This window comes from Mirounga leonina, unplaced genomic scaffold (genome assembly GCF_011800145.1).
Source record: "Mirounga leonina isolate KUSES-001 unplaced genomic scaffold, KU_Mleo_1.0 Mir_114, whole genome shotgun sequence".
Classification (NCBI taxonomy): Eukaryota; Metazoa; Chordata; class Mammalia; order Carnivora; family Phocidae; genus Mirounga; species Mirounga leonina.
The window spans coordinates 15,100,845-15,128,629 of NW_023270265.1; the positions used below are offsets into that span (position 1 = coordinate 15,100,845).

Here is a 27,785-nt window from a genome sequence, read left to right on the forward strand (position 1 = left end):
AAAGTACATCTTGTACAAGCTGACAGACCCATTAAATCAAGAGAGCTGTGGGCAGACATAGTGACACTGCAAGAATTACCAGAAAGCATTAATTTCAGCATTAATAAAATGGCAGTAAATAGATGACAGCTGCCAGATGAACTGAGAAATGAGGTTACTGGCCTTGTTAAGCTCTCGTCTGATTTTCTCGGGCACAAACTGGTCGAGGTAGCGTCTGAAGTGAAGGGCATCGATGGCGACGATCTCAGTGCCGCGCCGCTGCCAGGCATCCCTGGGGCAGGACGGAAGGGGGAAGACGATGACTGGGGGAAGACGATGACTGGGGAAAGACACTCACAAAACGTAACCCTTGTGAGGTGGGGTTTCTAGGAGTCTGGCAGGGCTAAAATATTAAAAACAAACCAACAAACCAGTAGCTACAAGTCTCAGCAAAACAAGAGGGCAGAAAACCACATCTTTATATTTCAAGGCATACACATAATGGACTACTAGGCATTAAAGAGTAAAACAAAAAATTATCAAGAGATGACAAATATGACAGAGTGGAAACAGATACATCATTTACAGTGAGTCTCAGAAGTTAAAGGATTTGGGGGCAAACAAAAGGAACTTCGTTCTTGGTTTTCCTCTAATACTGAAGACATGGCATTTGTATCTTGACAAAAGCCAAAAAAAATGCTCGTTCTTCCTTTGCTTTGAAAGACCTGTTTTTTGGGTCTTGGGTTTATAACATCACCATCTACCATCCAAAACATAATCACAACAAGTGTTAAAAAAATGTGTCATGATTCAGCACAACATTCTACCTACTGTGCTCAATTGCTGATGGTGTGAAACTATTTTTTTTTTTAAAGATTTTATTTATTTATTTGACAGAGACAGAGACAGCGAGAGCAGGAACACAAGCAGGGGGAGTGGGAGAGGGAGAAGCAGGCTTCCTGCTGAGCCGGGAGCCCGATGTGGGACTTGATCCCAGGACCCTGGGATCATGACCTGAGCCGAAGGCAGTTGCTTAACCAACTGAGCCACCCAGGCGCCCAGTGTGAAACTATTTTTAAAAAGACAAAGACAGTAAAGCAGATATTGCCTGTGGAAATAGGAAGGACTGGGTGAGATGACTTTGGCAATGTGAAATTCCAAATATTCCAATACTCCCTTTACAGACTTGCATAAAGTGACATGCCAAGCAACTTTTCACACTGAAGAAAGGCAACAGAAACCTTCATGTTAGTCTGTAAATAATTATCAGGAATTAAATATCCACATAGGTAATTGTTACAACCAAATATTTTAACCAAAACAAAAGGGAAGAGAACCAGGGGCCGGACTTGAGATATTACAAAGAATAAGCTGGCATGGGTAGATGGGCAATTACTGATTCTAACACAACTGCGCTTTTTCATTAAGGCATGTACACACCCACAAGTGCTTTCAGGTATCATTTCTTTTTGTTTTTTCTTTCTCCAAATTTTAATTTAAATTCCAGTTAGTTAACATACAGTGTAACATTAGTTTCAGGTGTAGAATTTAGTGATTCATTACTCACATACAACACACATCATTAGTTTTTGATGCAGTGTTCCATGATTCTTTGTTTGCGTATAACACCTAGTGCTCCATTCAATACGTGCCCTCTTCAAGCTCATCACAACAAGTGCACTCCTAATCCCATTACCTCTTTAACCCATCCATCTCTCTCCCCTCCAGTAATCCTCAGTTTGTGCTCCATAGTTAAGAGTCTGTTTTCTGGGACACCTGGGTGACTCAGTTGGTTAAGCATCTGCCTTCGGCTCAGGTCATGATTTCAGGGTCCTGGGATCAAGCCCCACGTTGGGCTCTGGGGAGTCTGCTTCTCCCTCTGTCTGCCTCTCCCCCCTGCTTGCGCTCTCTCTCTGACAAATAAATAAACAAAATCTTAAAAAAAAAAAAAATCTGTTTTCTGATTTGCCTCTCTCTTCCCCACCTGTGTTCATTTGTTTTGTTTCTTAAATTCCACATATGAGTTAAATCATATGGTATTTGTCTTTCTCTGACTGACTTATTTCACTTAGCATCACATTCTCTAGCTCCATCTATGTCATTGCAAATGTCAAGATTTCATTCTTTTTTATGGCTGAGTAATATTCCATTATATATATATGCCACATCTTCTTTATTCTACGATCTAGCAACTGCACTACTAGGTATCGTTTGGATAACCAAACGATACAGAAATACTGATTTGAAGGGATACGTGCACCCTGATGTTTATAGCATCATTATCAACAGTAGCCAAATTATGGAAAGAGCCCAAATATCCATCGACTAATGAACGGACAAAGAAGATTTGGTATATATATATACACAATGGAATATTACTCAGGCACCATTTCTATAAAAGTTTACCCCCTAAAAGTTCACGAGGAAGCAAATATGTCAAAGTATAAAAGCATTTTTCAGTAAGAAATAGGAGACTTCAGCAAAGTTTACTGTAGGTCATGCTGTTAACCGTCCTGTGGCATTAGGCAAACTGTCCCAACATGTTTCCCCACCTATTTAATCTCACAGAAAAATTAAAGATAAATAAGCTGGTTAAAGGCTTTAAGCTCTAATAAGAACCTATTCTAAGTAAGTTTGGCCTTGGAAGCTAACCTCCACTGACTGCTTACATTTGGTAGCTGACAGGTAAAGAACAAGAGTTCCACCCTTATTTTTGGTTTATACTTTTGGCTTTTATTTCTCTGTTCTTCCCTTTTGTATATGGAGATGGTAATACTAGTTTAACTACCAATGAACCTGTAATACTGAACTTTAAACAACAGTTACATTTCCAAAGTAAGAGTAGATGGAAGACAGAATGTACTAGGTCAAACCCACATTCCTTAGCTTTTGGTCATGCAATACTCAAGTCAGAAACGAACTCACCTTTCACTTCCATCTTCATGGCTTCGGGCCCAACGATATGTTTCAGCATAGCCTGTGTATTCACTGTACTGTTCTGTACCTGAAACAAATAATCTGCCATTATTTTTCAGAAGGATTTTTCTTAAAAGCTTGAAGAGGGCACGTATTGAATGGAGCACTAGGTGTTATACGCAAACAAAGAATCATGGAACACTGCATCAAAAACTAATGATGTAATATATGGTGATTAACATAACATAATAAAATAAAATTAAAATAAATAAATAGTTAAAAAAAAAAAAAAAGCTGCATGCTCTGGGTCTTTAGAGCGGGAGGAGGGGCAGAAGCAGACTCCTCGCTGAGCAAGGAGCCTGACATGGCCAATCCCACCTCCGCCCTCATCAAATCATGACCTGAGCCAAAGGCAGACGCTTAACCGAGTGGCGCCCCCTAAAGGGACTTTGTTAATAAACTTAATCCTCATTTCTGGAAATACCTGTTGGCAAATGTCAACTGAAAAAAAACCTCACTGGTCTTAATGACCTGTTATTTTCTATAAGGAAATGACACCTATAATGACACCTATAAAAGCCACTGCAATGTTTATCATACAGAGATAAATGTCTCAATCAACAGAGAAAACAAAATATGCTCTGTCATATTAATGTCTTTCATGAGTGACAGACTGTTTTATAAAGGTCCAATGTCTTCAATATCAGTAATCTGATGGTAATATTTAGTTTGTATTGTTGAGAAAGCAATTTTACATAAAGACATTCCCTGCTAAGAAAAGTATCATTAAAATTAAATCTAGGACTTGCCTATCCATATGCAAGTTACTTCAAAGGGCTTTGTAAACCAGAATACTGTGACAGAGAAGGCACGGGGACTAAAGCATAATTAAAATTCATCTGATGAGAACATGCACCAAGCTTGCCACATAACAAAGATTTCTACTTTTTTTTTTAAAGTTTTTATTAAGTAATCTCTACACCAAGTGTGAGGCTTGAACTCACAACCCTGAGATCAAGAGTCACATGCTCCTCAGATTGAGCCCACTAGGAGCCCCCAGAGATTTCTCCTTGGACATACCAGGAGGGATAGTGCCAAAAGTGTCCTACTGCTTAACTAAATAAAATCATTCCAATTCCTATGGTCAACTCAATAATTAAACTTTTCAAGAATCAGGTGCCTGGGTGGCTCAGTTGGTTAAGTGACTGCCTTCGGCTCAGGTCATGATCCTGGAGTCCCGGGATCGAGTCCCACATCGGGCTCCCTGCTCAGCGGGGAGTCTGCTTCTCCCTCTGATCCTCCCCCTCTCATGCTCTCTGTCTCCCATTCTCTCTCTCAGATAAATAAATAAAATCTTTAAAAAAAAAAAAAAAACTTTTCAAGAATCAACAAAACCGTAAAATGAAAAGCTGAAAACCCTGAGCAAGATAATACTTTTCACATATAAAAAAGAAATTAAAAAAAAAGAATAAACAAGACAACACTGACAACTAAGAGTAGTGACTTTTTTTTTTTTTTTAGTGCAATTGCCCTAAATTTGCCGGTAAATAAAATGCAAGCAGACTGACTTTTTCAGACAGCTGAACACTACTTATTAAAATGACTATTCATCCAGTAAAGGTCCAATACTGAAGATATTTGTGACAAAGACTTAATATTAGGGGAAAAATGATACTAGAATATACAGTATTTCCAAAAAATATATATATATTTAAAAATAGAAAACAGGGGCGCCTGGCTCAGTCAGTAGAGGATGACTCTTGATCTCAGGGTCGTGAGTTCAAGCCCCAACTTGGGTGTAAAGATTATTTAAGCAAACAAACAAACTTTAAAAAAAAATAGAAAACATATTTAATAAAAATAAAAAGAACACAAAATCAAATCACGACATGCTAATTATGAACTGTCAGTTCTTCATCCAAAAGCAAATTATTTTCATTTTTGGGGTCAGGTTAACTTCTTACATGTTACTTAAACAACTTGAAGCTTTTATACACAAAGATTACTAAATGTAGTGAACAAGACTGCAAATGGCCTCAACATTTATTAACTTATAGATAGATAACTGAGAAACATGTTAAATATCACCATGAAGATGTAATCAGCAACATTCAGACCATGGGAAACTCTACAGGACCAAAAGTCTGGGCTGCTTACAAAAATTATAAGGAAAAAAAGAGAGCAGAACCTATAAACTAAAAGAAACAAACATGAAAACACTAATAAGAAAGTGAGGGTAGTTATATTAATATTGGATAAAACAAATTTGAAGTCAAGGAGTATTATGAAAGAAAAAGAGGAACACTTCATAATGATAAAAGGGTCAATTCATCAGAAAGACAACAATTTTGCCTTTATTTTGATTTCACATTTGAAAAATAAATGAAATCCATTACATTAATAGATTAAAGAACCCCACATAATCCTAACAAAAGTTGCAGAAAAGATAAAATTCAACACCTACCATGATTAACACTCTCAATAAAACTGAGAATAAAAAAAAGGAACTTCATCAATCTGATTAAGGACCACTACATGAAAACTTACAACTAACTTCATACACAGTAATGAAAACATTCCACCTAATTCAACACTGTAGTGAAGTCCTAGCCACCATAATAAGGCAAAAAAAAAAAAAAAAAAGAAAGAAAAATCAAAAAGAGTATAAAAAAGTAAGACTATCCTTATTTGCAAATGTCATGACTATTTATGTAGCAAATCCTAAGGAATCACCAGGAAATGAAAGAAAAAAAGAAAAATTATAGAAAAGAAAGACAAGCTCATTAATAAATATATCAAAGATATGTCTATATAATAGCAGCAAACAGTGGGAAAATAAAACTTTCAAAAATCCATTAACCAGAGCATCAAAAACAATAAAATACTTAGGAGTAAATGTAACAAAAGATATAGCAGACACCACTGAGAAAAAGTAAAGAAGATTTAAATAAATGGTAAGATAGACCATCCTCAGGGGTTGGAAGACTCAATATGGTATTTCTCAATATTGTAATCACAAATATTCCTCAATCCTTTTGATATTCCTAGCAGACATTAAAAATAGTAATCGAGAAGGCGATTCTAAAATTTATATGGAAATGCAAAGAACCTAAAATAAGCAAAACATTTTTGAAAAAAGAACAAAACTGGAGGATTTAAGTATCTGAGTTCAATATTTACTTGTTGTGACCTAAGGAAAGACCAAGAGATCAACTGAACTAAACAGAATTCATAGATAAATCCACACTTGTATGGTCAATTGACTCATGACAATGGTGCTAAAACAATCCACTGGGGAAGGAAGGGATAGTTCTTCCAACATATGTTGCTGAAACAATTAGCTATTCATATAGAAAAAACCCCAAAAACTTCAATTGCTACCTCACACTATGAACACAAATTACTCTGAAATAAAATAAAGGCATTAACATAAAACCTAAAACTATAAGACTTCGAAGAAAACATGGGAGAATGGCTTTATGACACTGGGGGTACATAAAGATTTCTTAGACAATAAAAATATACAAACAACCCAATTTAGAAAAATAAGCAAAAGACTTATACATAACCATCACAGAGGAAGATAAACAATTCTCTACTAACTACATGAAATACTGCTGAATAACACTAGTTATAAGAGGAATGCAAATTAAAACCACAGTGAGATACCACTATATACCCAACAGAATGGGTAAAATCAAAAAGAATGACAACACTAAATGTTGACAAGGATGTCAGCTGAGCTCCACGTAACAGGTTTGCTATTTGCAGTGGCATGGCTTAGAAGTTCTGAAATCACCTTTTCTGTATTCTAGGTTTACTCAAATAAGAAAAGAGGAAGACTAGAATTTATGTTGTGATGTTACGTGGCAATGGGAGGTAGCCATATGAATCCAGTTGTTTATATGTATATGCATGTGTGTGGTTATATCATATATGTCCTGGGTCTGTCTGATGAAGGCATAGAAGCAATGACACCCTTCATAGCAATAAGCATACTGAGTATTCAAATCTTGATTTCTTTTTTTTTTTTAGACAGAGAGAGAGCGTGAGCGAGGGGAGGGATAAGGGGAGCGGGAGACAAACAGAACCTCTGCTGGGTGGGGAGCCTGACATGGGGCTCAATCCCAGGACCCTGAGATCATGACTTGAGCCAAAATCAAGAGTCAGATGCTTAACCGATTGAACCACACAAGCACCCCTCAAATCTTGATTTCTAAAAATTACTCTAAATCCAGGACTCCTTGGAGAGAGAGATGATCTAGAGCTGGGGCAGGGAATATACAAGATGAGCTTAGAACTCTTTTAATGCCAAAAAAGGGGAAAGTGCATTAAAGAATGATGGGCAAAGGAACACAACAGCTAACACTGACAAAATCTGGAACACTATAGCATCAGAACATAATGGATTGTACTGTAATGGATTGTAATGGCAGTAATGGATTATAACACATTGAATAAAATAAGAATCCATGTGACTATATAAATATTAATAAATATACATAAATAAGAGAGAATGGAAAATCCTTCCTTACAGTAGAGTGCCAACTACTAAATGCAGGAGGAATGATGGAGTTAAGAAAATGGGTGCTAAAATAGTGGGTGAATGTTTGATGAGGAAAGAATATTTACAGTTTCAAAATGTGAAATACGTAACTACAGATTAATTACAAAGGGAAAAGACTAACTTGAAAGTGAAGAAACTTGGCAGATCCCACCTTAACCAAATCATGACAATTTATCATAAACACTGAGACAAAGTGGTATTACTGTTCTCCTCAAAAGATACATTAGAGCAGGACATATCACTTCAGTGGGATTTCTATCAAAATGAATAAACTCGGGACGCCTGGGTGGCTCAGTCGGTTAAGCGTCTGCCTTTGGCTCGGGTCATGGTCCCGGTGTCCCAGCATCAGACTCCCTGCTCAGCCAGGAGCCTGCTTCTCCCTCTGCTCCTCACCCCACTCGTGCTCTCTCTCTCTCTCTCAAAAAAAAGAATAAACTGAATCTAGTTACAAAGAAACATTGGGCAAACCCAAAATAAGAGACAATTTATCAAGTAATTGGTTTATATACTTTATTTTTTTTTAAAGATTTTATTTATTTATTTGACAGAGAGACACAGTGAGAGAGGGAACACAAGCAGGGGGAGTGGGAGAGGGAGAAGCAGGCTTCCCGTGGAGCAGGGAGCCTGACGCGGAGCTCGATCCCAGGACCCTGGGATCATGACCTGAGCTGAAGGCAGACGCTTAATGACTGAGCCACCCAGGCGCCCCTGGTTTATATACTTTAAAAATATCAAGGTAAACAAATACAAGGAAAGGCTGAGAAACTGTCCTACTTTAAAGGATACATGACAACTGTATTCAAGGTGTGATCCTGGACTGGAGTAGACTGGGGGGAAAAAAGCTACAAAGAATATAATTAGGATAACTGACAAAATGAAAATATTGACTAGGGATTAACTAATAGTACTTTATTAATGTTAAATTTCTTGATTTTGATAATTTTGTTGTGATTTAAGAGAATATCCTAGTTATTAAGAAATATACAGCAAAATATTTAGGGTAAAAGGGCACAATGTCTCCAATGTACTCTCGAAGAGAGATCAGGAAAAGAAAATAGAGAATGATAAAGCAGATGAGAAGAGATGCAAACTGGTGAATCTGGATGAATATTATATGGGAATTCCTTGTATTATTCTTGCAACTTTCCTATGAGAGTCTGAAATGTCTCATATACACACAAATATAAAAATATCTATACAATATAAATATTTAAAAAGCTATGAAAAATACTATTCTATTTTCATTTATGATTAAAATTTTCCATAATAAAAACATAAAAGATTTAAACTCAATACTAAGAGTTTCTAGTCTATTACTTAGCATACTGCTTCTTAGAAGTAATTTTCAAAAATTTAAAATAATTTATACCTTAATTCCTATAAATTCATCTAGGATTTTGGATAAAATACACAGCTACAAATTAAGAAAATAATTACAGAATTCATGTTGTTTCTTGTGTAAGCCTTCCTTGACACCGTAAGTAGCATTGGTGGTCCCTTATCTGTGCTCCACAGTACTCTGCACATAGCATCAGTAAAGCACTTAGAATATTAAATTGCAAACTGAGAGTCAGTTATATTTCTACACAGTGGCAATGAACAATCACAAACTGGAATTTTAAAAATATATTTATAATAGCAACAAAAATATGAAATAGGGATAAACATGAGCAAATATAAAAGAAGTATAAAGTGAAAAGTATACATTTTACTGAGAGAAATTAAAGATGACCTCAATAAACAGAGCTATCTCATTCATGTGTCAAAGACTAAATATTGTTAAGATGTCAATTCTCCCCAAATTGATCTATAGATTCAAAGCAGCCTTAATTAAAATTCCAGAAGCTTTTTGGTAGATATTGACAAACTGATTCTAAAATTCACCAAAACAACTCTGAAGAAGAACAAAGTTGGAGGACTCACACTATCTGATTTTGAGAATTATTATAAAGTAATATATTATTATACAGTAATCAAAACAAAAAATAAAAACAAGTCACTGTAAGATCATGAAAAGATACACCACATCTGATAAAAAGATATACCACATCTGATAAAACACCTGTATCCAAAATACATAAAGCATTTTCAAAACTCAACAATAAAAAACAAATAACCCAATTAAAACATGGGCAAAAGATGGTTTCATGTATGTAGCCATACATCAAAAAGTAACTTACCTAACTGTACACTTTAAATATACAGTTTACTGTATGTCAATTATGCCTCAATAAAGCTGTTTTAAAAATGTAATCTAACTCCTTGACTACACTGCCAGCTTCTCAAGAAAGGAATTATAAGTCATTAACATGTATGTCTACATTAGCATTTTGTTAACGCAAGAATACAGATGCAGGGGGGTGACTGGCTGGCTCAGTTGGTGGAGCATGCAACTCTTGATCTCAGGGTCATGAGTTCAAGCCCCACACTGGGTCTGGAGCCTACTTAAAAAAAAAAAAGGACTATAGAAGCAGTTAAGTACTTGCTGCATAAACATAATAATTAACAAGCAAAAAAGGAAGAACACTATATTAACTGAGGTTAAAATTGTAATTCCAAAAAGACTTAATCTGAAAGTACCATGTAACTGACACATATAAAAAAATTCACATTTACAAAGACAGCCTGGCATGGTAAAAAGAGCACCACACTAAGATTAGGAGACATGAGGGACCCAAAGTGAATCCTTAAGTAACCAAATCTCTCAGTGGACTTCATTTCATCATCTGAAAATCAGGGTTGTTAATAATTTCTATCTTGTTTACTTCATAGAATTCCTTGGAAAACCATATAAGAAGAATTCAAAAGTCTTCAAAACCATAAAGTAGTTAGTATTGGTGTCATCAGACTCTACTTTGCAAGGAGGTAGAGAAACCAAAGATACATGATTTCATTTATGTGAGGTTTAAAAGCAACCTGGTCTACTGACCTGACTGGAAATAAAGACAGGAACAGTCCTGTTCCTTTCAATTTTCTGCCCAGCAGTGGACAAGGTTCATTTTCCTTATTTATAAAAAACAAAACAAAACTGCCTACTCTGATCTCTTAACTATGAAAACAAATACCTGTCTTTTCAAAAGAGAGTGGTTGGAAAATACAAAATATCAATTATCATATTTCTATTTTAGGTTAGGATGGTTTTGTCCTTCTTTCCTAAAAGAAACCAGATTAATTTCTTTCAGGTATGGGAAATCAAAGATGCACATACAGATGATTTTGTTCTAAACAAATTAAATCCTGGATTTTCAGAGTAGACATCTTTCAAAATTATGTCAACTGTCTGTTCTGAAAAACAGATACCCTTGTTTTAAATTCAAATGTATTGATAAACTATGATGAAAATACAAAGGTTAATAGTGATAATAGGAAACAAGAGACAGAAGACTGAATGACTTTTGTGATAGCTCTCTGTAGGTATAACCTATAAGACTTCATTCTCAAAAATTAATCTTCAGTTAAGGAAAAAACTAGAAGGAACCCATTAAAATCTTTGCATAAGTTTGTGACAGGTTAATGAGTTTTTAGATTTAGTAATAAGAAATGTTCTTATTTTTCTCTTACTAGTAATGAAAGTTTATGATGAACTGAGAAAAAAATATTTGGAGATTAAAAAATTCTATGTACCAATGGGTTGTGCCCTTGGAAATAAGGTTTGTATAAAAACAAAGCCATCTACTCTGCTTTTATTAGTAGCACTCATACAGTGATGATTATTCAGGAGATAGAACACTTTGACTTTCACTGCCATGATTAAGAAAAATGAAGAAAAGAACTGAATTTGGATCTTTCCCAGTGAGCTGGTATCATTTAGTTGGCAATGGGTTGTTTTTGTAGTGATGGGCTTCTAGTGTTGTTGCTCTATAAAAAGCATCAATACCGTAAGCAATGGTGTCTGTCCACTTTTCTATTTTCTATCAGATATGCTGACATTCACAAAAGATATAAGGATCTGTGATGTCTGGGACAATTTGATTCACTAGAGGGCAGGTTTTATGTTAAATGTACTAACATTCTGCTCAGTAAGTTTCATGTCTAGGCATCCGCTTTAAGTACTCACCACACTGAAACAATAAAACAAACTCTTAGAACCATGGTAACACCCTTTCGCATTAAAGCTATCTGCTGGTTGATGTAGAAGAACACAAGAAAGGGAGAAAAAGGGGGGAAAAAGAGGCGGGTAAGATTGGAGATTCTTTCTATCTATATTTACTGAAAGGTTTTAACTCATGGCTGCCTCCAGGGAGGATCACAGCAAATAGAGGGATAACACTATCTGGATAAAAGTATTTGCCTGTTTCATGACCTGTTTCATATTCATTTCAAAGTCTGATACCAACCAGATGCCCCAAAATGATGATAAATTTAATTTATTTCTAATTTCTCAAACTCTTCTACAGATTCAGGCAGCAGAGTCACAGCCATTAGCTCACTGAGCCTGGATGAATCATTGAAGGAATGGAATTGATCAGGCAGATAGATTGCAGTGCATGGCTAAGAGTCTCCTGAGAAGGGAGATGGCAGAAATCCAACATCAAATAGATGATGAAATGGCCATTTCCATTATGGGAACATCACATACAGATATTAATTAGAAGGCACTATAATAGAGTTAAGTGGATGTGGGGAAAAATGCTGAGTTAAAAGTCACCCCGGATGTCCCTAGCCTGAAGTAATCATAGATGTGAAGGTGAGTCATGGATTTGCAATTTTCCATTCATTTTACAATAGCTATAGGTAAGGTAGAGAACAGATATAACTCCAGAATGGTGATCTTTTTTTTTAGACTGGGGACAAACTATCTTTAAAAAAAGAAAAAAATTCTAGTGTTTTCCTTTTATTATTAGGAAGAAAATTACATCTTTTATTTACAGCGACACTAATGGTAGATGATAAGAGACCTACTATTCTCCTAGTAAAGAAGAAATAAAGCAAATGAAACAAATTAGCTCTGAGTTTAAATACCCAGCATTCTATCAACTTTTTTATTTTAAGGATGTAAACTCATCTTTAAAACTTATGAAATATTCTGTCCCGAGTCTTTAGTTCAAATCTAGCTTAGCTGTTAAAAATTAAAAATCTTTTAAAGTATTATTTGATAACACCCAAATGCTGGAGACAGTCACATTCCAGACCTTCAGAGCTCTCTAAAACATTATAAGACTCATATTCAAAGTATCTATTGGCCCAACACTGGATTTATGACAGTTTAATTTTTTTATTCTGCAATCCCTTGCACTTTCCTTCCCCTTAATACCTTCCAACTGCATTCTTCCTATCTGTACACATAATAAACAATAATAGCAGACAGATGACCAATAAAGGAGTTGAGACAACAGTGAAGATAGAAGGGTTTTATCTTTACATTTTGGTACAATATGGATTACAACCTCAGGATTCTGGATGAAATACTTTGGTTATTAACTTCAAATAGTTGAGGCTTTATCCAAAAGGAAATTTCTTTGCTGAGGTTCCATTCTGAATTTCCTACAAAAACTTAGAAAATTAACAAAAGAGCAGAATCACAGAGATATTATAAGAAATAATAAGATACCCAAATAATGTGGAATAACTTGTTGAAAGCCTTTTTTTTTCCCCAACAAGCACTTACCAAAGGTAAGGATGCATCAGCAAAAATGATTAAATAAAAACCTCCGAAAATTTTCTCCTCCATAAAAGCCATGAGAACACTGGCAAAAATTATAAGAATCAACTTTTTCTGAACTGTGGGAATTAACCAAAGGCTTGCAGCAGTCTGAGGATCATGACCTGAGCTGAAGGCAGATGCTTAACCGACTGTGCCACCCAGGCGCTCTTGCAAAATCTCAATTTTTTGTTGAAAATTGGACATTTTAATAATGTAGCAACTCTCAGAATCAGATTTTCCCCTTCCCCCAGAGTCTGTTTTTGTTGCTATTTGTTATTGTTATTTAGTGACTTGCAGCAGTCTGAGGCTGAATCTTGGTAAAAACAATGAGCTTTGTGACATTTTAACGCTCCCTATTTTTATTCCACTCTCCTGAGCTCTAGAGTAGCCTTAAAAACCAACAGTTTGTAATCACAGTAAAAACCACGAAAGGGGTCAGAAGAGTGATGAAGTTCCTTCAAAGCCCCATTCTCAGAGAACTGTCATCATCTGACCTGTCTGGTGGCTCCCTGGAAGACCTCACTCGTAAGGCCGTCTTTATTTGACCTGACTTGGAGTGCATCAAGTCAGTGCAAAGAGCCTAATCCCCAGGGGTGTTTACTGAAAACAATTTCATGCAATTGCTTAATAGTATGGCTACCTGAGGCAGTAGACATCAGCTGGAGCAAATAATAGGCTAACCAAAAAGTTTCAAAGGGAAAGCTGAAGAATGAGATATCTATAAGGGGCTTTAAAAAATTCTTAGTATCCCCAGGAATCCAGAAGTCTACATGCATGACCATGGCTGTACACATGCTCACGAAAGACCTGGGAATGTCCTAAGCTCACTACTCTGACCTTGAGGCTCTATGCAAGCAATAAATGAAGTGCCAAGTGCAAGCAGAAAGCAAATGTCAGTGGCCTGGTAGAGTATTGAAGGTGAGCCCCAATGTATACACAGAGTCCTTCAGAAAAGACTGACTTATTGGTTCCAAGCATTTAAGGTAATCTTAGTCCAATCATTAGCTAAACTAACCTAACTAAGTAGAGACTTTAATGAACATACACAAAAAAGAATACAGACTTTACAGAATTAGTTTAGGAAAGTCACTAAATAACAATAACAAATAGCAACAAAAACAGACTCTGGGGGAAGGGGAAAATCTGATTCTGAGAGTTGCTACATTATTAAAATGTCCAATTTTCAACAAAAAATTGAGATTTTGCAAGAGCGCCTGGGTGGCACAGTCGGTTAAGCATCTGCCTTCAGCTCAGGTCATGATCCTGGGGTTCTGGGATCGAGCCCCGCATCAGGCTCCCTGCTCTGCAGGGAGTCTGCTTCTCCCTCTCCCTGTGCCCCTTCCCCCTTCCTTGTGCACACACACACTCTCTCTAATAAATGAATAAAATCTTTAAAAAAAAATTGAGATATGCAAAGAAAAGAGAAAGTAAGATACCTACTCAGGTAAAAAAGGTAGTCAACTATAAATGTACCTGAGGAGACCAGATGTTAGACTTACTAAACAAAGACATTAGCTATTTAAATATGTTCAAAGAACTAAAGGAAATTATATCTAAAGAACTAAAGTATGCAAATAATGCCTCACAAATAGAGAAACTCAAAAAAGAGATAGAAATTATTTAAAAAGAAGAACCAGTGGCTCAGTCGGTTAAACATCTGCCTTTGGTTCAAGTCGTGATTTCAGGGTCCTGGGATGGAGCCCTGCATTGTGGGCTCCCTACTCAGCAGGGAGTCTGCCTCTCCCTCTGCCACTCCCCCTGCTCGTGCTCTCTCTCAAATAGATAAAATCTTAAAAAAAAAAAAAAAAAGACAAAGAAGAAGAACCAAATAGAAATTCTGGAGGTGAAAAGTACAGTAACTGAAATATAAATTTCACTGGAGGAATTCAAAAGCAGATTAGAGCAAGCAGAAAAAATAATCAATAAACTTGAAGATAAGTCAACTGAAATTATCCTGTCTGAGAAAGAGAAAGAATAGAGAATGAAGAAAAATGAACAGAGCTTCAGAGACCAATAGGACATCATCAAATGTACCAACATATGCATAATGGGATTCCCAGAAGGAGAAGAAAAAAAGGGACAGAATGAATACTTAAAGAAATAGTGGTCAAAAATTTCCCAAATTTATCTAAACATTCAAGCAGCTCAATGAACTCCAGATAGGATAAAATCAAAGAGATCCTAAACACATCATAATCAAACTGTTCAAAGACAAGGAGAAAATCTTAAAAGTAAATCTTAAAAGTAAAATATAAGGAACAAAATTTAGATACTCTCCTGAAAGTTGCCTATAAATATATCTGAAGCAAAGACAGTGGCTTCAGGCTTAGATCTCAGAGTCTTAGTTCTGGCATGTACCTCTCTGGAGGTTAATTAGTTGAGTATAAATTTGATATAACTCATAGGGGATGGTTTTTCTCTCATTATAATCTTTCAGAATAACAATCAACCAAATTCTCCAAACCAGGTGAGTGTTTAGTCTTCTACACTAATCTCAAAGCAGCAACAGATTCAAAAAGGAAATAAGAAATCCTTTTGCAGAAAGAAAAAAGTATCAGCAGCAGATGACTTGATTATGGCTTTTATGTGGGAATGTTCCTTGAATAAAAGGCTTAACTTACCTATGGTGGCTGATTAAGAATTTCTTAAGAACTATGAGTTAATCATTAGTTTTTTTGTAGCTCATTCACAAGAAAATACAGTGACATAGTAGTATCTCAAGCTAAAAAAACTTAAATAAAAAATTTAAATCTCAGTAATAGACCTAAAGTATAAATTTGACCATATTTCCCTCTCTCCTCCTCCCATATTAACTTAAATCAAGAAAAGCCACTCAGATCATCACATTTTTTTCTCTTAGGATTAGAAATTGGGTTAATATAAGGTTACTGATTTATTTCTCTTCTATAAAAGCTCTCTGTTTTACTGATTCTCTCTGACTACTGTAACTGTGTTTTTTTTATTTATATAGGTCTTCATACTGAAGTATAACAAAGCACTATGGAAACATAATGGAAGAATAATAATAGGGGGCGCCTGGGTGGCTCAGTCGTTAAGCATCTGCCTTCGGCTCAGGTCATGATCCCAGGGTCCTGGGATCGAGCCCCGCATCAGGCTCCCTGCTCTGCGGGAAGCCTGCTTCTACCTCTCCCACTACCCCCTACTTGTGTTCCCTCTCTCGCTGTGTCTCTCTCTGTCAAATAAATTTAAAAAATCTTTAAAAAATAAAGAATAATAATAGAATACATGTTCAAAGACATATCACTATCCTCTTTTTAAGGGCATTATATCATAAAATTTCAAACTGGAGGGTAAATGCATAGTTTTTACCCTTGTTCCTCAGATAAAGATGCCAAGAAAGAAAAGGTGGGAATAAAATGTCTTACTCAAGATTAGAAAAATAAAACTATAACAATTTCAAAAAACCAAGAATTAATCAATAAAAATATAGGGACTAATGCCCATGATACAGAATAGCGATATCTTGGTGGCTTCTAGCCTTCATGATAGATATTCATAGATGGGGAAAACTACTCTATCATACAGACTTCCCATAACTAACCTGTAATGATAAGACATTCATTGTGATCCAGCACCTCAGTGAAGAGCCGTGAAACAATTAACTCGGGGTTGATTAAAAAGCGGATTTCTTCTTGCACAAGTCCTGCACCGGTTACACCACCTCCAACAAAACGGTTTGCAAAATCCACCTATTTGGGAAAATGTGGCATGTTAAATGATGATCTAAATACCTACACATATGATAAAGAAGTACTCTCCCTCTTCCTTTCATTTCCCATATAAATCAATCCCCAAATTAGTAATCTTCCCAGGGAGAATAGGTTGTGGTTGAATGTACTCTTTCCATCTCACTGCAGTTAACATCTCTGCTTATTCCTTTGGATTCTAAAACCTTAGAAGGAACCTGGAAAACAGAGCTTTTAGGCAAAAGCCTCAATGTAATTATACAGACTCTTGTTTACAAACCTTCTATGTACTCCAAGGGCCACAAATCAAGGGAAACTATTTGGAAAGGTTTTAAGATCATTTCCACACCATTCACTATTCAATTTCCATTTCTGGATTTCTTATGACTTTAATTGTATCTTTCTTATATAATATGGCAATCAAACATTTGTCCTAAAAGAACTGAGAAACTTAGTAATTGCCCTTTTTTGGGTAACCTTTTTCTTCTGTGAAAGAATAAAAAGATGGAAATTTCATCCTAAATTCAGTTGTAAATGCAAAACTGTGTAAACATTACAAACTATTTTTTTTAATACAGCTAAGGAAAAAAATGAAAACAGAAAACCTAGTTTAACAACAAAGATTCATAATGTGGCTATTGTTGATAATGCTACTTATAAACATCAGAGTACATGTTTATGGAAAGAGCCCAAATTACCATCAACTGATAAATGGATAAAGAAGAGTGGGGTGTATGTGTGTGTATAAATAAACAAACTGGAATAGTCCTCAGCCATAAAAAAGAACGAAATCTTGTCATTTGCAACAATGTGGATAGAGCTAGAGAGTATTATGCTAAGTGAAATAAGTCAGTCAGAAAAAGACCCATACCATATGATTTTACTCATGTGGAATTTAAGAAACAAGTGATCATAGGGGGGCACAAGAAAGAGGCAAACCAAAAAACTATAGAGAACAAACTGATGGTTACCAGAGGGGAGGTGGGAGGGGGGAAATAGGTTAAATAAGTTAAATAGGTGATGGGGTTTAAGGAGTACACTCGTGATGAGCACCAGGTATTATAATTAAGTGTTGAATCACTAAATTGTACACCTGAAAGTAGTATTACACTGTATGTTAACTGGAATTTTAATAAAAACTTAATGGTTTCCAGCTTTGCCTTAGATTTTTCTATTCGAGGACTTAGATTACACACATACACAACACCCTGTGTACATACATAGCTATACACATGCAAAAAGAATTTAGTAAGTAATATAAGAGAAGCTTATATACCGTATAGAAAAAACATACTCCTGTGTCTCTCCTTTCCTCTTACACTACTACCATACTCACAACACTTTTGACACCAGATGTATGGGTTTCTACACATCAAGAAATTCTGAAACACCAGCTAGGTATCCTGTAATTCAATTCAGTTCTGACATCATCTACCAGGAGTTCACATCAGATCCCAGAGGCTAAGGATTCAGTCTCACAAGACTGCCCCACTTCACATACCAACTGCAAGTCCCAAGTTGTCAATTATACTTCTAATTGACCAGCTATAAGTTGGGGTTCCCATGACCTGCTCCTGTGGTTTGATAGAACAGCTCACAGAACTCAGGATAACACTTATTTATGTTTACTGATTTATTAAAAAGGATATAATAAGGGATACAGATGCCTCTTCCCAGTTACCATGCCCATGTAGCATAGAGTTTCTACGCCTCTCTGGGCAAGGCACTCTCCTAGTACTTCCACATGTTCACCAACCTGGAAGCTCTTTGAATCCTGTACTTTTGGGGAGTTTTGTGGAAGCTTCATCACTTAGGCATGATCAAGCATTAACTCAGTTTCCAGTCCCTCTTCCGTTACCAGAAAATGGGGGTGGGGTAAAAGTTCCAAACCTCTCATCATGGCTTAATCTTTTTGGTGACCAGCCCCCATCCTGAAACTATCCAGGAGCTCACCAAAAGTCACCTCATCAGAACAAAACACACTCCTATCACCTAGGAAATTCCAAGGGATTTAGGAGCTCTGTTTCAGGAAATCAGGGTCAAAGACCAAATATCAGAACAAAAGATGCCTCTAGTGCTCTTATCAGTTAGGATATTACTGGGGTTTTAGGAGCTCTGTGCAAAGAACCAGGGGTAGAGACCAATATACGTTTTTTCTATTATTTTACATATACTTTCAGACTATTGTCAAATATAAGATTTCCTAAAACTTGTTCTCTAAAGCAATTATGATACTACATATTAATTTGAAGTCTGTTTTACAAAAGAGTAAAGAAAGAATACGAATCTTTTGATATATAAAGATACATGTAAAAAGACAGAAATTAACAGAAGGTAAAGTAGTCTTCTTTCATTAGAGAAAAACTTAGAAATACTGAAAAATATGACTAGACAAGTTCTTGAAATGAGTATTACAGAGAACCATATATATTTTATACTCTGGCATACTAAATCAACACTATAAAAAAGAGAAACTCTTTAGCTTATATAGAAAATTAATTTTAGTTGAACTAGTCCATTGATTAGAATTAGCTGCTTTCAACATATAAGGTCATTATGCATTGGGTGATTTATGGCTTAAAATGTTCAACAAAGATCAACTGAATATTGTGCTGGGAACCATGTGATACAAAGATGAGTATGACATGAGCCCTGACTTCACAGCATTTGCAATCTAGATGAGATCCCAGCACATAAGCAGAATAAGGTGATTACTAAAGAACCTACTAGAATGTATTAGATCCTTCCCAAATAATACAATTAACTAAAATTGGAGCAAGGAGACATGGTATTCAAACTAGATTTTGCTGACATTCAGGCAGAGGGAATAACTGCACAAGGACGTGGGAAAAAACAACTGTACAGAGCTATATGAAGACAGTGTTAAGCAGATTCCTGATGCCTGTCTGCAATATAGAGTATGTGAAGGATTATAGTTGCTGATGAGGTATTCTGGGGTCAAGGAAAGTACTTAATTTTGAAGGTTCTTGGAAAAATTCTAGGAAGAAAAGTTACAACTGGACCTGTGTTTTAGAAAGATAATTCAGGCTAGAGTTTAAAGAATGAATTGGAAAGGAGTAAAATTAAAAGCAGAGAGGCTGGGTAGGTGACTACTGAATAGTTTAGATAAGCACTACTAGGACCTCAAACAGGTCAGTGGGGAAGAAAGTGAAGGAATGAGAGACCCAGCAAAAATTTAAATGGAGAGCACTTGAAAATCAAGAGACTAGCTAAGCATAACAGTACTGTGAATACAAATGAGAAACAAACAAGGTTTGAAATCAGCAAAACTTAATTTTTACTGGAACAAGGTACACAACTAAAATAAAAAGATAAGTTCTATCCAACTTATGTACAACTTGGTAATGATAAATGAAATACATTCAATGTGCATACTATTATTCATTCTTTGAATAAAAGGCCAACATTTATTACTTGAAAGGTATGCACAGAAATAAATACATTATACTAAACTCAATATGCCTCTGAAGGCAGGGGTCTTTTAGAAAAATCAAACTTTCTACTACTTAAAAAAGTTCTTAATAAAAGACTCTCTATTACAGGTGAGAAACCTGTTCCAGTACATGAAAACAAGCATACGAGGCCTTCTTTATTTTTAGCCATTTTCCAACTCACTTTACTTTAAAGCTACTTGTTCAGATTAGTCAGTTTCTGAATTATAACTTGATGAAAAGGGAGAAATGATAACAATCCTTAGAGAGGTTTTGTTGTTGTTGCCATTCAGTATAATGTAATTTATATGCTACACAAGGAGCTTTGAAATATTGCAATACAATATTCCCCGATCTCCTGGGGATACACGGCATGGGTAGGGAGAATAATTAATAGAAGCCTTTACAGAATTCTTTTAATCTACTGAGGTTTCACATTTCATCTATAATATATTCCAGAAAAGTGGGAAGAATCTCAACCTTGAATGTTGCTAAATAATTCCTTGCTGAATTGTATTGTGAGGAAAGGTCAGCATTCCTGTGGTGCTAACTAGCAGTAGCTTTGTTTATTTCATGTGTATTAAGACTCCCTCAGTTAAATCCAAGATTTTAATGTAGAAAAGAACATCATCAAGATGGAAATGTGTGAAAAAAGTAACATTCATCTGAAACAAATTTTAAGCATATTTCAAAATTACTGTTTACAAAAAAGTAATGATTAAATACAAATTTAAAAAAATTTTAAGTGCCAGACAAATATTAATTCAGTTATCTAAGTATTTCTGTTTATAATCTCAAAAAATTACTGGGAGAGAGTGACTTAAAGCAAAATATGGTTTGCCCCTTTGAAGATTTTAATTACAAATATGTCTTTGAAAAGGCCATTCTAAAAAGAATCTCAGTTTCACTAAGCACTGAGAGCATAAATATATCCTAAGAAGCCAAATGCAAATGAGTCTAGTCATTTTACAGTATACATTGTTATTCAAAAAAGTTAGTCCATTCTCAGGAAAATGATTTAACTTCTGACCCAATATAAGCACCAAATAAGGATCTAAGAAGAAAAATCAGCAATTTCCAGTATAAGTGAAATGATGTACAGCATCTTTCAAAGAAAACTGAAATTACAATGCTCTTATAAATGGGATATGAACACAAATCACTAACATTTTGTCTCTGATTAGTGATTTTTAAAAAATCACTATAAAGCAAAAGAAAAACATGTTCAGGTTAAGTGTTACAACAATTTAAAGCTAGATACAGAGGGTGTTTTGTTAACTCCTTTTTCCAAAAATATATATTTTTAAAGTAAAGGCAGTAACACAGATTAGTAACAAAGATTGAGAGATGGGCAAAATCTGCTCTGAAACAGGGAAAAGACAGCAAGCATAGCTGGCTCATGTGCCTGAAACTGTTACATATGGGAGAGAGGACTTTCTTATCAATCAGTTTTAGATGTCTGCCTCCTAAGACCTAAACAAGGTTGGTGGCAGAAAAACATTTCAAGCTGGTCATCATTTGGGGCAGAGCAAGAGCCTTTAAAGAAAAAGAACAAAACTACTTGGTGACGGCTTGTCAAGACCATACTCTGGGAACTTCATCCACTGTCAATCTACATCAATGTCTGAACTAAGAGGCCTGATGTTGTCCAGATCTTAAGATTTTCTGTCAAAGCCTTTTTAAAGAGGTGCACGTTAAGAAACAGCATACACTGGCAAATAACAGTCTTACCAAGGCTGTCAAAATGATCTGTTTGGCATTTTTCTCCATTCTGCTATCATGCTTCTTTGCATTAAATCAGTTTAGGAGATAAATAAACAGGTTTTCATATTTTCTTTGCTGTCAGAAGCTTGGCAAGAGTAAGTCCCAAACACATGCACACTGTTGTGATCCACCTACCTGTAGCATGCCTTGACCATTTCCTTCTATGGTACCTTCATAAGTGACATGCAATCGAGTCAGGGGTTTTTCACATCTACAATTTAAAAAGATAATCCTTTACTTTTTTCCTTTTTTTTTTTTCTCTTATTTTATTTATTTGAAAGAGAGAGAATGAGAGAGAGAGAGCATATGAGAGAGGGGAGGGTCAGAGGGAGAAGCAGACTCCCCAACGAGCAGGGAGCCCGACGCGGGACTCGATCCCGGGACTCCAGGATCATGACCTGAGCTGAAGGCTGTTCCTTAACCAACTGAGCCACCCAGGTGCCCCGATAATCCATTACCGTTAATGACAAACATTTCACTGTGGAAAAATGTGAAAATATACATAACTAGAGAAGAAATATTGAAACCATTCCAAATCTTTTTTTTTTTTTTTAAAGATTTATTTCTTTATTTGAGAGAGAGAGAGAGAGAGTACATGAGAGGGGGGAGGGTCAGAGGGAGAAGCAGGCTCCTCGCCAAGCAGGGAGCCTGATGCGGGACTCGATCCAGGGACTCCAGGATCATGACCTGAGCCGAAGGCAGTCGCTCAACCAACTGAGCCACCCAGGCGCCCCGAAACCATTCCAAATCTTAAAAGCCAGAAACAGGTGCCTGGTTAACATTTTTGATATAGATTCTCCCAAACTTTTTCTTATTCAAATATTAAATACACATATTTAAATTAAAATGGGATAACATGCTGCTTTAAAACCCATTTTTCTCCTATAAAATATTAGTTTCTCTTCTTTAAGAATTGAGAAACTTCTCAAAATGTAAAAAAAAAAAAAAAATCTATGCAATTTTATTATTATGCTAGAGTTGGCAACCTAAAGAAAAATACAGAAAAATTTGGCAATAAATCATATATATTGGGATGGAGTCTATTTTCACTAGCTTGTACACATGAGTGTGTGTGGTGGGGGTGTCTTGATGAAAATACAGGCCACAGAAATCTGATCTATGATATTTTTATATTAATAAAATTGATGGATGAATCTATTACTTGTAAGTCACAATTATTTTCTTTCCCTTTCATTGACCACAGTCACTGACATGCTACCCCAAAATTTGGCATCATGGTATATCAAATATTTTAAGCTGAATTAAGTTTGAGAAAATGGCAGAAGCAGGAGGGTCACTATGACCTCCTCCCCTCCTCACAGTGTAATAAAACCCTCATGTGCAAGGTGCCCACCCTGTATTTGGAGGAAAGGAACATCCTTATCCAAAGAAAAAGGGATGCCAAGAATTCTAACAAACAGGCCTTGCTAAGTTTTCCCTGGATAACTACAATTACCTCATATTTCTTAATCTGTCAAATTCCTCAGAGATGTCTACTCTTCATTGAACCTAGCAAAAAAGTAAGTGGGTCTGTTTCTTTGGGCCTTCATTTCCTTAAGAAGGTTCCTGTGACATGTAAAACTTACATTAAACAAATTTGTGTGCTTTTCTCCTGTTAAATCTTTGTCCTTTTAGTTTTCAGACCCAGCCTGGGACCCTAACTAGGTCAAGAAAAAACTTTTTCCTCCCTTACAGTATTTACCTGGCTTACATTATATTAAAAAACCAATTCCATTTTATTAATAGTATTTGTGATGACATTTTTCAGTAACAGATTTTCCCTGATTACTTACTTGATAAAAAATATAAATTACAATAGAATATAACAGATGAGATCCAAATGCCTAACTTACATAAGGGTGGTATTCATTTTGGGGGGGACTATATATTTTTTAAAACAATTATATATTTCTTAAAACAATTTAACGGGGGAAGCATTATTATTGGGATTTACTTTCCTCCTGATTTCAATGAGTCCAAATACATTTCTGGGGAAGCTCCAGTCCAATAGATTAACAGCCTTAAACAGAATGCAATTCAGTACAGGTTCTAAGAGCTCCACTTGCATTAACTCATGTAATCCTCACAACAACCCTATTACTATCTCTTTTTACAAATGGGAAAATAATGCACAGAAAGCATTTAAGTAACCTGCCCAAGATTCATAAGCAACAAAGCAACAAGGATATGAAGCCAGGTAGCCCTAACAATGGCCCAAACTCTTTAACAGTATGCTATACCTTTAGAAAAATTACTTTCTAAATCTCTTCTAGAAAGTAATGACACAAGTTTGATCTTTTTTTTTTTTAACTTCCTTTTTTGTTTGTTTTTTGATCCTACTTTCCTGGCCATTTTATGCTAAGGGAGACTACCCATGAGGATACTACTGAAAAGACAAAAAGAAGCATGATCCAGAAATCTCTAGTTTATCAGTCAGGACTTCAAAACAGAAATCTCATCTGTCATCAACTATTCTTCATAACTGAAGCTGTCAATGTACAGTACAATTCTCAATAAAATTATGAAACTGCTAGACACTTTTATAAAAGCATCCTCCAACTTCCTGATTGGCCCCAGCAAATCTTTCATACCAGTCACAATCAAAGACACAGACGATTGTGGCTCTCTGTGATTAACTAAGCACAGATAAGGTATTCACTGATAATCACTGGGTTAACTGTCACATGGCAGAAACCTGGAAATCAGAAAACCCTCTAACTTCCTGGCACCCATTTAGCTCCCTACTCCTGGGAACACCAACAATCCTCTCTTCTTTATACTTCCTCTTTAAATGAATACATGTTTCTGGTTCTGTGGAGTCTGGGAGATTGATTAATAACATTCTCCAACTTACTTACGAAGCAGCTAAAACAAAAAGAGGTCAATGAGCCAAAAAAAGTTAGAAAAGTTATCAAGTTGAATTGTGCCTATGAAAGTTAAGGGGAATATCTCGATCTTACTTAGGGGCAAAGTTATCTCACTGACACAGCAGCCTTGCCAATCCTGGCATTTTGACCTATTCCTTCTCTCTCAGATGGTAATGTACCAATGGATGTCCTTTCATGTTAATGCCAAATTAATGTCAGATGCAGAGTAGAGATCTGCAGCTGAATTAAAAACAAGCCCTCGGCATGATCTATAAAATCTACACCAAAGTGGGATGATCAAAACATCTGAATTCCTATCAGATACTAAAAGAAAAGCTAAGAAAACCAATCTGTATTCTGGTCTGGGCAGATAAGAGCAGACTGTTACTTTTAGTTGTAGATACCATATTTTAAGAGGGACCAATGGCCTAGAGTGTATCAAGAATAAAAATAAAGGGTTTAGAATCCATATTATATGCAAAACAGAAGAAATTAGTAAATTTAGTACGTACCTGTGTGCGCTGTTAGAGGTGGGGGTGGGTCAAGAAAGCATGATGATATATGAAGAAAACTGAATGTTAAAGAAAATTAGATTCATTTATTGTACCACCAGAAGGAAGAACCAGGAATGGAAGGGGCACGGAAATTCTTTGGAATACAGAGTTTCTTACTGAATGAAAGTATTAGATAACAACACGAGCAGCCAACAACAGGATACACTGAGGTGAAACAGTGCATTTCCCATCATTGAAGCTGTCTGTCATCTGTCACAGATATTATAGAGTTGATTGATATTTTTAGTAGACAGCTGGGTGAGATGATTTCCTGGGGTCCCTTTCATCTCTAATATGCCAAGACTCCATCCAAAATGCTATACATGTTCTTTTCCTTTCTGGCTCTATTTTGTTTTTGTTTTTATCTTCCACTTGTTTAATCTTTTACCCACCTCCCTCTACTAATAATCATCTCAGCCATGCAGCCGGCCTCCTAAAGTAAGTTTGTTTTCCTTTCACCTCACAAATAAACATCTTTGATGGATAAGAAACACCACAGGAAAGCCACTTAAGTAGATGTGCTTCATCCAGTTAACTTCCTTAAAAGTGAGTCCCTTTCATCACTAATTCCAAAGGAAACAATTACAAACTATGATAAAAATTATGAGAAAGTGAAAATGAGAGTTAACATGAATGCATACGCAAAATACGCATTTAGTATGTTTGATCATGCCTTCATGTTTGATGAAAAAGTTGATCTACTCTTCTTTAAGTGCTTTGGGATCTGCTCTAGATTAGGAAATGTATTAACTAGTTCAGGGCACAAAGGAACTTACAAATGTGAATAAACTCAGATTGGTTATTATTCTTCTCAGTTATTTGCAGATAAATAATAAGAAAAAAAACACAGTAAATTAGCAGCTTTCACAAAATCTGCCAATAGTATATGTGAACAGCCAAACTTCAAAATTCTTATCATTCAGACAAATTCTAGGTAACTACTATTTACATTTTTTTTTAACAAAGAAATTTCCCCCCATCTTGTCCTCCAGAATGAAAAGCCATAAAATACAAATATAGTAACCAAAAGAGAAGGGTAAGGATTAGTATTAAATATTGGTGTTCTAGGGGTGCCTGGGTGGCTCAGTCGGTTAAGCATCTGCTTTCAGCTCAGGTCATGACTCCAGAGTCCCTGGATGGAGCCCCACATTGGGCTCCCTGCTTAGCGGGGAGTCGGCTTCTCCCTCTCCCTCTGCCTGCTGCTCCCTCCTGCTTGTTCTCTCTCTCTCTCACTCTCTCCCTCAAATCAATAAATAAAATCTTTTAAAAAAATAAATATTGGTGTTCTAGTTGATATTAGTGTCTTCACACAAAACTCCTAAATAGGACTTTGCTTCAGAAGAAAAAGACTAAGGCAAAGAGTAGAAATCACAGGCTTACAGGCTTTGATTCAGATAGCATGACCTTTCCAACAATGAGAGCTATCAATGGATCATTTACAGGAAACTCCCTAGCACTAGGGCAACTAAGAGGTTGGGAAACCATCTTTCCAGGAGTTACAAAATAGAATCCTATCACGGTAAAAGAGCCCTTATAATTCTAAGATTCCCAGATTATTTTTATTATTATTACCTTTCCCACTCTGGAAAATCTTCAAGACTCTGTCTTGTAAATGTCACCAAGCCAGTAGGTTCTACAAAAGCAATAAGAGAAAAACACACGCAAAAGAAGTTTTGATTTTGGAAAGATTATATACATTCAGTAAAATAATGGATCTAACAATGGTTATAAAACTAACTGGAAAAATACGAAGCTTAGTGTTAGAATACAACAGAAGACTGATTTAAAATAATATTATCCTTACAGTAGGAACTCCTTCTATAAAATAGTAAGCCCTCAACTAAAACACAAAACTATACAAACAGCACAATGGTACCCACTGGTAAAGTTTTCTAAACTGAATACATTTGTAAAAAATCACTGAAAAAAAAAAGGTGCGTTAATGAGTGTAGCTTACACAATAAAGACAAAACTGAATTTTAATCTGCAGACATGTCAAAGAAATCTTACATCTAAAGGCTCGTGAATGTATACACATTTATGCATTTTATAATAAAATAAAAATGTCTGTGATTAAAAAAGAAAATTGTTGGCACGCCCTTTGGAGTTGACAAAGCTAAATCCAGGGCTTAGATGATATGCAATTGTTCTACTTACAAGGCACCTTAGCTGGAAGGAGGAATTACTGTGTTCTATGAGGTTAGAGAAGAAAGATGACATAGTTTTTAAGGAGGAATAGATATGAGGGGATCAAAACGCAGTATATTTTAGAAGAATGCGATCTTTTTTGTTAGGTTTACTTTTTTTTTTTCTAACTAGTGGCAAAAGCAACAAA

At 35.8% G+C, this 27,785-nt stretch overlaps 1 protein-coding gene across 8 annotated transcripts in view; it reads right to left on the minus strand.

The window, feature by feature from the left end:
- Positions 1–27,785, minus strand: part of PARG (poly(ADP-ribose) glycohydrolase) — a 139,465-nt gene that overhangs the window by 44,786 nt on the left and 66,894 nt on the right. For all 8 annotated transcript variants that reach the window (XM_035023874.1, XM_035023882.1, XM_035023900.1 and 5 more), the window contains 5 exons: positions 27,023–27,083; positions 22,165–22,240; positions 16,669–16,816; positions 2,905–2,983; positions 163–271 (listed from right to left, as the gene is read on the minus strand). In XM_035023874.1, the coding sequence (XP_034879765.1) occupies positions 163–271; positions 2,905–2,983; positions 16,669–16,816; positions 22,165–22,240; positions 27,023–27,083 (473 nt within the window). The remainder of the gene's footprint in view (positions 1–162; positions 272–2,904; positions 2,984–16,668; positions 16,817–22,164; positions 22,241–27,022; positions 27,084–27,785) is intronic.